The sequence below is a fragment of the Ambystoma mexicanum genome, chromosome 3q (assembly GCF_040938575.1).
Source record: "Ambystoma mexicanum isolate Mex_15411 chromosome 3q, UKY_AmexF1_1, whole genome shotgun sequence".
NCBI classification, from domain to species: domain Eukaryota; kingdom Metazoa; phylum Chordata; class Amphibia; order Caudata; family Ambystomatidae; genus Ambystoma; species Ambystoma mexicanum.
In genome coordinates, this window is record NC_090926.1 from 593,988,198 (window position 1) to 594,002,011 (window position 13,814).

Sequence of the window (13,814 nt, forward strand, 5' to 3'; positions counted from 1 at the left end):
CAGAGCCATCCAGGCGCTAGATCTTAAGGAATTGGTTACATGCGAGAACTTCAGCAGTTACAGTTGTACTTCGACATATACATTTCAGATTTACAGAATACAGGTATGCAAATATACAAAGCAGGCATGACATGTATGATAAGCTAGATACCACATAAGTAATTATTATTCATGGCAAATGGTACAAGCATTGATAGGTGGTGGTGTAAGTGTGCCTACAGATCTTCATTATATGGTTAGGTGGATGGTTGGGAGCGGACTGTCTAATCTAGGCCTAGTGACTCAATGTTGGGAGTCTAGGCTGAAAAGTCTAGTTTTCAGGCATTTTCGTAAAGACCAGAGGGATGGGTCATTTCTTAGTTGCGGTGGCAAGGTGTTCCACAGTTTGGCTGCTACTACCGTAAAGCTAGACCCACCTGCTTTCTGTCTCTTAAATCTCAGTGTAGCAATGAGGTTAGCGTATGAGGCTCGAGTAGGTCTATTAGACTGAGTTTTGACAATTTGGTTGCTGAGGTAAGCTGGTGCATTGCTGGCGAGACATTTGTGGGTGAGTGTAAGGATTTTAAATTTGATCCTATCTTGGACAGGAAGCCAGTGAATGGGTCGTCTGATTGACAAGATATGCTCATTCTTGGGTATATTCAGCGCAGCTCTGATAGCATTGTTTTGTACTATATAGAGTTTGTTGATGTTTCTAGTACTAGATCCTGAAAATAGGGAATTACAATAGTCTATTCTCGAGAGGATCAATGTTCTTGCTAAGGTAATACTGTTATCTGTTGATAGGAACGGTCTACTCAGTCTAATAAGTTTAGATGTGTAGGCTGCCGACGAGACAATGGCATTGACCTGCCTGGTAAGGGTGAGGGAGGAGTCAATGTAGACCACCAAGGTTTTTATTTCATTGGCGACATTGATACGATTGCCATCTATGTTGAAAAATGTGTTTTGTTTTGGGAGGTTATATAGCTTGAATTTGTTTCCTATTAGGATTAACTCGGTCTTCTCATTGTTGAGGCATAATTAATTTTGAGCCATCCAGGGCTGGATGGCAAGGTACGTTTGGTTGAGGTTGTCAGTGTCATAGCAACCTGTGATAGGTATTTGCGTATCGTCCGCATAGGTAGTATACGTAATACCCATTTTGTCTAGTTTGTCAAATGGTAACTTTGTGAAAGCATTATACAAAGTCGGTGAACCGCAGGAACCTTGCGGACTGGTGAGGCTGCTGATGAGGTAGAAAAGACTCTCATCGTACCATTGGACAGAAAATATTCGATCCATTTGATGGCTTTGGGGGAGAAGTGGACCGCAGTTTAGAGGTGATGGCATAGGATTTTGTGATTGACCAAATCAAAAGCTGCTGAGAGGTCTAGCAGGAGAATGATAGAGAGGTCTCTGCCGTCCTTAATTTGGTCCATTTGTATTTTTAAGTCCAATAGAGCCGTCTCTGTTCCATGACCCAGTCTAACCCAGATTGTCCCAGTCCTAAAAGTTTATTGGTTTCCAAAAATTGTTGGATCTGCAGGTATTCTGCATGGTTGACGATTTTTAATAGTAGTGATCGGTCAGAGAGGGGGAGAGCAGTGGAGAGTGGGTGAGAGCGAGGGAAGGGGGATAGCGGGGTAAGGAGGGAAGAGCAGGGGAGAGGGCAGGAGAGCGAGGGGGTGGGGTTCTGAATGTTCCACAGAGTTCCACAAGGGAGGTAGGTGCAAAAGGCGGGGCAACAAGTCACCTCACCTAGTCTGGCAAAACTCCTTGTGTCCTGCTCTGCTTGTATAGTAGAAAGAGCAAAACTACAGGTTCCAGAAGACTATGGCGTGAGGAAGCCCTGGTGCTGGTGAGATCCATGGCCCACTGAGCCTCTGCCCAACCCGAACCATAAAGTACAAACTGACAGGAGAAGCAGTAAGGCTCTTGCTCCTAGCAATGTGTGCTTGCAGCTAGAATGTCCTAGCACGCTAGCAGGCAGTGCATTTGCGTGCAGCCACCCGTTTTACACCCAGACACTGTCATATTGGAGCACTTGGCACAGCGGGCACATCCTGAAGCTGCTTCACAAGTCAGGGTAAAGGTGGACGTGGGGAAGCGCTCTGACGTCATCAAGCTTGGAGCAGGACTGGGCTCATACCTGCCTACCCTCCGGATTTTTCCTGGAGACTCAGGAATTTTAACCATTTCTCTGGGTCTCCAGGAAAGACCCTGGAATCTCAGGAATTTTGGTGGGGGACAGCTTTCACTGATTGCTTTTTTTTTTTAATGCTTGTAGGACTGCGCTGCCGGGGACTCCCTGCCCGAGTGTGGCTTTGTCTCTGCAGCAATGACTGTAACGCTTCCAGCACATTGGCAAAAAGAATGCAGGTGAAGCTAAATAACGTGCGTTTATTTTGCTTCAACTTTCATTCTTTTTGGCCCAACGCGCGTTTCTTTTGCTCGCGTTCTTTTTGCTCAGGTTAGGGTGGACTCAGCCCCATTGAACCACAGCCATCAGGTTTGCAGGCTGGACAACTCACCACTGCACTATAACCTGATGAAAAACAACTAAGGTGAAATGTCCAATTTTGGTACTGCAAAATTCAGGGAAAACCTTTGTAATGGTTCTTGCAGTTTACATGTGCACATTTTAACGTGTTGATTTTATGGAAGGCGAATGCAATGTGGGTGGTTGTGAAAAAGCAATTTAATGAAATGTGCATATTTCAATTTGAACTGCAAATTTCTGACGTCACATCACATTACAACAGAGTTTACCTTTTTGACATATGGGCGGAGTCATGTGAAAATGGGTGGAGTTTTGTGTGACTGTGGGCAGGGCATAAATCTCAGGAATTTTGATGTTGAAATGTAGGCAGGTATGACTGGGCTACAGGCGAAATGGGAGATTTTACAGTAGGCCGCTGACTCTATGGGGCCGGTGGGGGCTGGGGCAGCGTCAGGTGCGTGTCAGGGCCCTGCTATGTGATTGACCCTCCCTGGAGGTCTTTCGGAGTGGCAAATAGTGCAAAGAGGGTTCACGGCAGAATGGAAATGTGTGCAAGGCAGGGGAAGGTGAGGGGGAAGCAAGCAGGGCTGAGAGGTGTGTTGCCTCCCGGCTTCATGTTACACAAGGAGGCAATTCTCTGTTGAAATGTTCCTCCCGTAAACGTCGACCTGCACCCCACTCCGCATGCTCCCATCCCAGGGGCCCACGGAGCTCTGTCAGTGCACTTCAGGCCTGCCTTCAGCGCCTCCTGCTATAGTTGCAGTGATAGGACCCCAGTCGCCGGTCTGTCAGTGCACTTGACCCCAGGCCTGAAGCTGGAATCATAATGCAGCTGTGTCAATGCACCTCACACTTAGCATGCAGCACTATTGACTTCCGTTCCGTTACTGAAACCCACACACAGGGGTGGAAGTGGGAAAAAGGAACTAGTGGCACTCTGACTGTATCCGAAAAGGAGAGAGTGGGATGGTCAGACAGATGTCCGGGAGGGCGGGGGGCGGTTAGAGGATTAGGCCAGGATCACAAACTTTGGCTCAAATAGTTGGATTTCAAGGTCTACAGTAATGCGGTCTAATAAAGCCACATGACAGCATGTAAATCCTTTTAGTAGCATGTTAAGACGAAAGAATGTCCTCGTGGCTTTAATTTTCACATCCTGAATGCTAAACTAGAAGTCCCAGAATGCAAGATAATGCCAACCTGAAAAATCTAGCCAACCCGACTGGACTTTCAGGGATTTAAGACATGCAATACATGAAGTTGTGTAATGAACAAAGATGGATCTGCAGATTCTTTGTCACAAACATCCAGCACGTTGTTATTCATGACGTTAGAAAACATTTGATTCGTGGCTTCAATCAACTTTATTTTTAGCACAGAGACATCATGGATATACAGAACTGGCGATTGGGCCGGCACTCTCCGATTCGGAGATCTGGCACCAGATGTGCAGCTGGATCTCGGGATCCGGCCCGAGCCAACGCTGGGGGATACAGAGAAGAAAATAAAAAAAGCACCCGCGAGTAAACTGCAACTTCCTCTGGTGACCCTGTACCACACAGTTTCTCTCCAGACACATAATCTAATATCAGATGTTCAATAAGAATGATTGTTGAAAGACAGAGAAAAAACGATCTGATATTAATGATCTGTACTTGTTTATTCATGTTGTGTTAGATTATGAAAAAGTACAAAAGCGGATATTGAACAGGAAATGTATTGATGCTAATTGACAGTGAATACTTGAGTGCAATATTCTTTTTTATCATAAATTGATTTATAAAACATATCACAAGCGTGTGTCAACACTACTTTTTGAAATATGATTTGAACTTACGAAAACAAATTACTTTCTGATTGTCTTTACAATAACTATTGGGTGTGCAGGGGAAGGGAGAGATCCACAAGGTTGTGGACATCTGTTGTATTTCAGCTCCGTCCCTAAACCCCGCCTCCTCGGGCACCGACCCCTGCCAAACTCCGCCCCCACCCTGGCCGGGGTGGGATCCACCACCAATTTTTTGCCATTTCCACCACTGTGGATATAAATAAATCTTTAAATGGGCGCTTTGTGTTGCTCACTTTAACTAGCACAGGTGTGCAAGGTAACTGGTGCTTTGCGAGCTCTTTGAGTTGGAAATGTTCCATAATGCCACTGATAAAAGAAATGTGTTTCCAATCTGAGCGCCTTAACGGCCTGAAGAGCCACTGACGCTGCGACTTGGGAAACTGGCAGTGCTAGAATGTCCGCCCTGAGCCGATTCTAGATTTGGCTCAGGAGAAAGACACAGCGTCCTTCTCGAACCTTTGAACTAAAGGTATGCGCTGTAAAGTCCTAGTGTTACGGCGTGCCAATGATTTATTATATTACACTTCCAGCTGTGCCCAGCACCACTTGCACATTCGCGCGTACACACCCCCACGGGTTTAGTTTATATCTGTTCACAGCGGCGCCTCGTGCCACGTGTAACTTTTCAGAGCGCTTTACTAAACAGCAGGTACACACTGACAAATGCAAGCAGTAGAAAAGAACGCGCAGAAGCTGTAGAAACTGGGCTGTATACCTACAAATAGGCCTTATCACCGAATTTTACTTGGGCGCATGTTAACTGTTAACACATTTAGAACAGACCTCTTGCCTTTTGTCCTACGCAGTTTGCGTCTAGCCCATTTCCTTTGGCAATGCACTTCCACCCTGAGCACACGAGCCCCCTCACCCCCGCTATTCAGGCGCGTGGCATGGGCCCCTGCCGACGCACCGCACACCTGGCCTGCACTTTCAGCCGCGATGCTCCCAGTGCACCCCTCGCTGTCACTGCCACCGAGGCCCACGCGCCCCCATCCGCTGCGGGCTCACCTCATTCCTGAAGCCCGGCCCTGGGACTGGCTGCTCGGCTGCTGGGGTAAGACTGACGGCGGGCCAGGTCTGCAGCGGGCCAGCCTCCCCTGGACGGGGGGAGCCGCCTGAGCCTACTCCTCTCACTGAATGAATGGAGCCATTCAGAGCCGCACACCCTCCCCCCACGGGGCCCGGGACACCAGGGGCTGAAAGGATGAATATACGCAGAGGTTTCCTCTGTGTGACAGCGCTGGGAGGGGAGGTGGCGGGAGCCCCGTGGACATAGCCTCAGAGCCCCCCCCCCCCCCCCCCCACGCCATAGGTGCCCTCATCCAATGGCCCTCTTAGCTATACGGCGTTGCTTCCTAGCCATTTCTCCCACTATTCTCCTGATATAGCTCCTCCCCAGCGCCTTCAAAGCACTGGCAGTAACCCCACCTACCCCCCCCCCCAACTATCCTCTCCCTTCCATGACACCCAGCCACGCCCACACCCCGACAGCCGAGGCAAAGCATTCCTAGACAGGGGACCACTCCGCTGGTGATAGTGCGCGGTACACATGGCCTTTAACATTAACATTATATACCCCCGGATCCAGGCAGCTCATAAAAGCCTAGGAAGCCATAGCCCCGGACATAGCCCCCCCCCCCCAAGTCTCCTCTGACATATCTGCCCCAGCTTCATACCCCTCTAGTCGAAGAACTTATATCCCTCTAGAAGACATAGCCTGTTGTGGCCCAGTCTTGGCTCCACATAGCCATATATCACTCCCTCACGCCCCCCTTTGGCTGTACTGTTCAACCATAGCCTCCTGCCAATTCTCCAATGGACCACCAGACCTTCCAACCACCGACCCGTCGGAGCCATAGCCCCTGAGGCGATACACGCCTCTGGCTATGCTCCAGCCAGCCCCTTCCTGACAAAGCCCACAGACGCAGCAGTCCTCACCCCCTGGCTATAGTCACTGGGCCCTCAAGGAATAGCCTCTTCAGGTACGGCCCATGGCATAGTGGGGAACCAATGGGAACAGGAACATGAGGCCAGCCCAGGAGGAGGTATATGGCGGACCCCTAGGTCCCCCCCAGGGCTAACCCTAGCCTCATCCATACACCAAGAGGCGCAGAGACTCGGTAAAGCGGCCAGAGTCATGAAAGAACGGCTATTTGGAATGCAAGGGGAGCCCAAAACAAATGGCCACATCTCACACTACCCCAGACTGAAAAAGGCTCTGATAAGGGGGGGAAGTGTCCAAGAGGATGATACTGCCAGCCAGCACTTGCTGGCGCCCCCACAAGTCAGACCATACAAGATCCGGGGCTTGGTTTTGGCATGAGACAGTCACGTTTCAGGTGCTTTCCTGCAGAGCTCTCAGAGAACCTGCTCGGTGGGTGGTTGTGAGGCACAGCTGTGCCTGAACACTCCCTCAGAACCAGGAAACAAGAATGTGAGTAGCAACACAGCTGTATGATCCGCTGACAGCAAATGAGCGAATCAAAGATGGCAGCTTCGCATAGTGAAACCTCAGGATGCGGAGCCAAGCCGCATCACATGCAGAGCGTGCAATCAGCTGGGGGTTTGGTGGGAAGCAGCAAGTGTAACCCCAGGGCGTTGGTAGGTGAGGGGCGGGCTGAGGGGGCTATAGCCCTGGGTCTTTTGGTTGTAGCCCCGGATAGAACCTCAAGTGCTACAACCAAAATGCTAGCTAGCCCCGAGTCCCGCCAGTCCGACATTAGCTTAGCCCCTGATCTTTTCCAGACCTAGCAACACCCTGCCACGAATCCCACGTACCCCAAAACCCTATCTTAAAGCTTTTCGCCAATTATGTCACTGGGCAGACCCATTGGGCTCTCAAAAGCGCCAAATGTAGGGCATCAAGAGTTAGAGGCGTACTGAGCAAGCACGTGAGTGGCAGTGTGGTCAGCAGGTTACAGTCAGGATGGAGGTGGCGGAGTAGGAGGTGTTGAAACCTAAGAGGTGTGGAGTTGAGGTAAAAGAGGAGGCTTAAATAGGGAGCAGAGAGAATAGCAACAGAGGAGGAGGCAGCAAAGTTTAAGAGGAGTGGCGAGGAGGTGAAAGAAAAAGAAGCGAGCAACCAGGTGGTGGGGCAACCACATCAGAGGAGGATGAGGTGGAGGAGGTTTGAGAGGAGACCCAAGGAGGAGCCAAGAACGTGGAGGAAGGTATAAACAACACAAAGGTGGTGGTGGTGCCAAGAAACCTAAAGAGGACCAGAGGCATAGCCAGGATTGTCTAGAAAATGGGTCCTGAAGCTAATGTAGTTGGGCCCCCCGCAATGACATTAACATCTGTAAATGCCCACACAGCGCTGCTGAGTGGGCATTTACAGATTTTGAGTGGGCCTTGCCTGCTCAGGCCCTATCCTGTCTATGCCTCTGAAGAGGAGGCGAGTTGGAGAATCACTAGTGGCAGCAAGGAGAGGCGAGGAGGTGAGGTGTTGAACAGTGAAGCCAGAAGGGGCGGCGGAGCGGAGCAGAGCGAGGTGGCGAATGGAGGAGGACAGGAGCAAGGACGCCTAAGTGGAGTGGAAGGAATGCACTACAGATAAAGAATGAATGAAGTGATGCCTCCTGGGGAGGAGGTGCCAAGTCAAGTGCTGGGAAGCCAGGGGAGCAGCTGAGATCCTAGCGGTGGGAGAGCCTGTGGCACATTGTAACCCCAAGGCCCATGTCGATACTACCAAGATCCAAAGGAGTCTGCCCACGTACAGGTGGCTGAGAGCACCTGGCTAATGGCATCCCGTGGGCATCAAGAGAAGAGTGACATCCTGGCAAGTTCCATGAAAGCCAAGCACACATTCACAAGAGCCAAGAAGACGAGCTGCAGCATTTGAACCTCAAACATTTTTTTGATCACTGTTTAGCAGAAGCTTTGGTGAACCTAGAAAAATCGAGAATCCTGATTGCAAGTAAGAAGAAGAAACGTAGAAGAGTATTATGGGCACTTAATGGGAACATCATTGAGGAGGCCAAGCAGTTTATCTATCTGGGGTTTTTAATCCCGTTTCGATTTAAAAAGAAATTGAGTATGGAGGTCAAGATTGCGACATGTGTGTCTATGATGAAGATAAGAAGAACAAATGTGCTTATTCGTTATGGCCCCTGATGGAGTTTTACAAGGCTAAGCTCACTCCAGCTGTATTGCACTGGATCGAATCATGTCCTTTTAAAAGCTTTGTACAGGATAAGTACTGTTGGCTGAGGCTGAGGCTGTGTCCGCTGTGCTCGTTTCAAGCCCGACCGACTTTCTCATGGAGGAAGTCTGAGGCTGCAACACCACATCATTGCCTGACCTTGCAGGAAGAAGGTGACTGTTTTGTACAAACATCCGTAGTGCCATGCTACGGGCTGTGATTTAAACGTGGACTTACACGCTCGCACATGCCAGGCTCTCAATAGCGTGTACTTTTATCGTATCAGTGTGCCTATCTCTGTATCAGTGTGCCTAATTCTTCATTAACATAGGACTAACTAAAATAGCGTGTGCGCTTTGTAGTTCTGTTATATGTTTCAATTAGTACTCAGCATTCAGCTGTAAGTAAATTCACCATTTCTTTGTCTTTTGTTTAGGCAGCATTTCCTTACTTGAAACCCCGCCTTCTGTGTGGGCTACACCTCTTCCTGACCCATATAATCTTACCCACCAGCGCACCGCGCGCGCACCACCAAGTACAGGATAAGTACTGTTGGCTGTTTGCTGTGCGCGGCGCGGCTTGCGGGTACCGGCTCTCTGCTTTAGCCAGTATTGAACTTGGGGTAGGAAATTGATTTTTCTTCCTGTTTAAGCCACGTGGTTAATTATTCTTGTTCTGTGTTATTCAGAAGTTGAAATTACTGTTGTATTATGGATTTGGCTTTAAGAAATGGGAAAAAGAGGAGGGAGTGTTCCTCTAAAACCCTTCCCTCCGCCGACTCTCCAAAAAATGTAAACAAAAAGAAAACATTTAGCCCTGTAACATCACTTAATGGTAAACAATCGTTTCTTTCCATGTCAAATCATGACGATGCGCTGAAACCACTTGATGAAGTTGACATTATGTCTGAAAAACAAATTGTACCCGTAGGGTCTGATGTAGTTTGTTCGTTAAAAAAAACAAACGATAATATAACCAATGATCCTTTTGATACAGAGGAACGCACCCGCAACGTTCAAAATATAATTGCTGATATCCATGACAATAGATATTTACCGATTTCTGACATTTCTATGCTTGCACCTGTAATTATGTCAGACTTAGACAAAAGAGTGCGTTTATCACTCGGCCCCTCCACTCCAGTGTCTACTCAAGGCATGTGGATGGAGCACGTACACTTTCACAAATCTAACATTAAAGAGTCCAATTATCAGTGTAAAGACTCAGGAAATATTATAGAGAAGATTGGTGCGCAATTTCCGTCTACCAGTCCGCCTTCAAAGATATCCGTGTCTAATCCACTCACACAAAGCCCACTCTTTGAGCAAAAGAATACTTCGGTTCCTGTGTTTAACCTTTCCAATGTGCCCGTCATGCCACAGACTCAAGAAACCATTGAGGAGGACTGCTTTGAACAAAAAATCAATGATCTACCTATCTTCATGAAAATGTTAAACTTGTTGGATCATGGTCACGAATACACACATCTTCCTTTGCAAGAGCTACAAAGGGAAATGAAAAAAAACACTTCCCACATCACCAAAATTGAAGGTTACATCTTGGCGCAAGAAGCATGGCAGGGTTTTCACATGAGCTGCAAAGTGAAGGATGCAGCAGAAATCAACATCCCGCTGGTTGAAAAAAAACAAACGGGTACGCAAACCTCTGATGAACCAATGCTATTAAACGGTGTACCAGTGACTTTTGCACAAATAGTGCAGTGCAAGGTCGAAACAGTAGAAAAAGAAGAGGACAAGGAGTCATCGTTGGAACCTATTAAAATTGATTACCTAGAAGTTGCTAAATTGCAACATGAAAGATTGACACAAGTCGAGAACATCTTGGTCCAGATAAGCTCCAAAAATAATATTCTAGACATGCTAAAAGAGGATCAAACCCCCAATTTGCTAGAATTTGCACCGGACAGCCCTATGATTTTGATAGATTTAATGGATAATGCCACGGCCAAAGAAGAGCATCAAGAAAGTGCTGAATCTCAAGCAAAGTTCTATTATACGTCACGAAGATCCAAGAAAAATCACTTAAAAGCTTTAAAAAGACGACACAAAAATAAAGGAACTTCCCTCAAAGACGAGAAAAAAATGCATGATCTGTCTAAAGAACTTTCTTGTGGAAATAAAGAATCCATAAGCACCATTTTAGGTGCAGTTTTGGTGAGCTCTCCGGAACAAAAATTAAACTTAAATGAGTTAAATGAGGAGAGCAAAAATGCCCTGCAATTGAAACCATCTCCTATTCATGAAATTGCTCTGAAGCAACTGGTTACTCAAAAAAAAAAACACAGAAGCAGCTCGTAAAACGTTCAAATGTGGAAGTGGTTGACATGAAAGGAAAAACTCATACGGAAACCGAATCTAAGGTGCAGTCTGAGTTGATGGTTCAACCCCATTTAACATCATTTTTCACCGACATTTCCTCAAAAAAATCGGATGGGTTCACTAGAAACTTAACACTCAAAAGTAAAGAGGACAGTTATGGAGAGACTGCGATTACTGCGGTTGAAGAAGAAAAACATTCAAAAACCATGCATAGTAAAGAAGTGTTAGAAAAAATCTCCATATTACTAGAATCAATCCCCAAAGAAGAAAGCTCTTGCATAGATATTCACTTCATGCAAGGTCAATTGATTGAAAAGGTTCTGCAGACGAAGGGTCCTAGTCAATCTATATCTGATTCTACAGTAACTACCCTCGCTAATAACATCCTTCCAGAAGCAATCATACAACAAGATCAAGATGGTCAAACAAGGGCTGAACCTAGAACAATAAATTATCATGCTGGGGGTGACTTGCCCGAAGAATTGAAAGAGAGCGCTGATGAGACTTTCCAACAAGAGTGCCCTAATGAAGTAGAAGAGAATCAAACCATCCAGCAATTCCAGAATATCCCCTCAGAAATGAAAAACACCATTGGATGGATCAGTGACGTCAAAACCAATGGGACAGCTCGCATTAACAGATCGTTCCTTATGAACGCCCTATATAAAATTCCTCCACTCAGAAATTTGGTTACAAATGACATAGAGTGGATTAGATTGCCTAACATGAATAACAACAGGATGCTGTCTAAAGTGTCTTCTCCCATAATTGCTAAACTGATGTGGGATCACCAAAGTGATCTTTTGATCCTTTGTCTGGCCAGGGTTGGTTTTCCACAAATAAAAATTGCTATGAACTTTCTGGAATATCAACCACCTCCTCCGAAACTAAACAGTGACTCCACAGATTCCCCATCTGTAGACAATGCATTGAACAAAAACATGTCGGAACAACTTTCTGCCTTGACTAATGCCCTGAATGGGCTCAAATGGCTGGAGCCTCTCATAAAGTCTGCTGTCAATATAAGTTCATCTACAGCCTCCTCATAAAGTCATGATCTTACCATTGTGTCGTGGAATTGTTGTGGGCTACTTAACTTACTGAAATGGAGAAGAGCGGCAGAACATAAAATCTTACCTAACATTTTATTTATTCAGGAGTCTATGGCCATGAAGGTTGTCCAATTTGATGGCTATAAAACTTATTCCCACCATGCTAAGAAAGGGTTGAAAGGGAGACCTACTGGTGGCATTGCGATCTTGATTGACACCCGTTTAAATTTTACCATCAATAATATATATGAATCGGATATGTTCATCATGTTGGACATTTCCTTTATGGTCAAAACGAACAAAAATCTATTGTTGGTCTCCCTTTATTGGAATCCCGCTCAACTTCAAATTGAAAAAGCGGTTGAGATCTTGGGTGATGCCCTTAACCTTGCACTCTGCAAAGCTCCATATGCAGAAATCCTTATCGAAGGAGATTTTAATTCCCATATGGGACACCATGGCATCTCCAGGAGTTCCCACTCATACCATCACCATGCCTCTAGTCTAAAAGGAAAGATTTGGTGTAAATTCCTCAAAACCTGGAATATACCCTTAATTGACTACACAGATACTCATTCTAATGTCACTTGGAAAAGGGGTAACGCAAGTTCATGAATCGATCACATATTTGCCTCAAATGGACTTTCTCGTTCTATGATTAAAACAAATACCCTTAGGACTGATATGGGAGATCATGTGATGATCACCACCTCAATTCGGAATTATTTCACTTCGTGTCCTCCAGTAGCTCAGTTAGCACTAATTCAAAGTCACAGACCAGGTGCTTCAATCAACTGGTCTCCTGCTACATGCAGAGATTTCACATTCATTGTCAACAGAGACCTCTGGAAAGATAAAGCACAAAATGGCATGTTTAATTCTGCAATCCTAAAATGGAATTGTGAAATGATTGCCACACATTTGGCGAAAGGTGTTTTTCGCAAGTCTGAGCAACTCTTCTGTGATTATAACAGAGATGACTTTTGTGCCAAGATAGCAGTTCTAAAAAGTAAGAAAAACGCTCACATACGGATGTTAAAGAAGTCTACGTGGTGCTCCAATGCCGAGTATTTCGCGCTAAAAAAAAGGTTCTATTTTCATATAAAAAAGCAGTAAAGGAGATTAATGATGCTAACAAACTGCTTCAAAATCAAAAAATAGTAACTCTTCTTTGTAATTGTAAGACTAAAGACATATGGAATACGATAAGATCTCTATATAAAGAACCATCGCGTGAGTTTGTCTCTGGCATTGACAGTGCAACCTGGATTTCTTTTTTTCTCGGCAAATATGCTCTCCCAAAAAATGTTAGCGTGCTTGATACTCCACCTGATTGCCATCTACTTCCTAATGTTTGTCCTTGGGGAAAGAATGACATACTTGGGGCTATTCAGAAATTAAAAAGCTCTAAATGCGCAGGTCCTGATGGACTCCCTCCTTGTTTAATAAAGGATGATCCTTTATTCTGGGCCCCTTTCTTTCTTACGATCTTCCAAGAGATATTCAAATCCAAAAAGATACCAGAGTCTTGGCTTACTTCTATTATCATCCCCTTACACAAAAAAGGCTCAATTGAAGACCCAATAATTATCCTCCTATAGCGATTATTGATGTCGCTGCGAAAATATTCGCCTCTTTAATTCTACAAGAGCTTGAAATATTTGCACGCAACCACGATTCTTTGTGTTCTTCGCAAGTGGGTTTTCGCAAAGGGATGGGAACCCCCCTTAATGCGTGTTTGATGGCTCATATTATATCTCATGCCACATGCCCGTCTCACGGCCCCGTCTTCGTTGCCTCCTTAGATCTGAAAGCTGCGTTTGATGGGGTTATTAGGAGCAAATTATGGGAAAAATTGCGGAAAGCAAAATTCCCCCAATACCTCATTACTCTTATTCAAATGTTGCACTTTAAAACTAATTTCAAAGTTAGAATTAACAGGGAAGGCTCA

At 45.9% G+C, this 13,814-nt stretch overlaps 1 protein-coding gene across 3 annotated transcripts in view; it reads right to left on the bottom strand.

Annotated features, from left to right (window-relative positions):
- CHADL (chondroadherin like) overlaps positions 1-13,814 on the bottom strand; it is a 372,075-nt gene that overhangs the window by 67,812 nt on the left and 290,449 nt on the right. Inside the window, exon 1 of one of the 3 annotated variants that reach the window (XM_069654440.1) lies at positions 5,340-5,601. The exons of the other annotated variants lie outside the window; for them this stretch is intronic. Within the exon in view, the coding sequence (XP_069510541.1) occupies positions 5,340-5,344 (5 nt within the window). The 5' untranslated portion in view covers positions 5,345-5,601. Of the gene's footprint in view, positions 1-5,339; positions 5,602-13,814 lie in introns of those variants that run through there. 3 annotated transcript variants of the gene reach the window in all.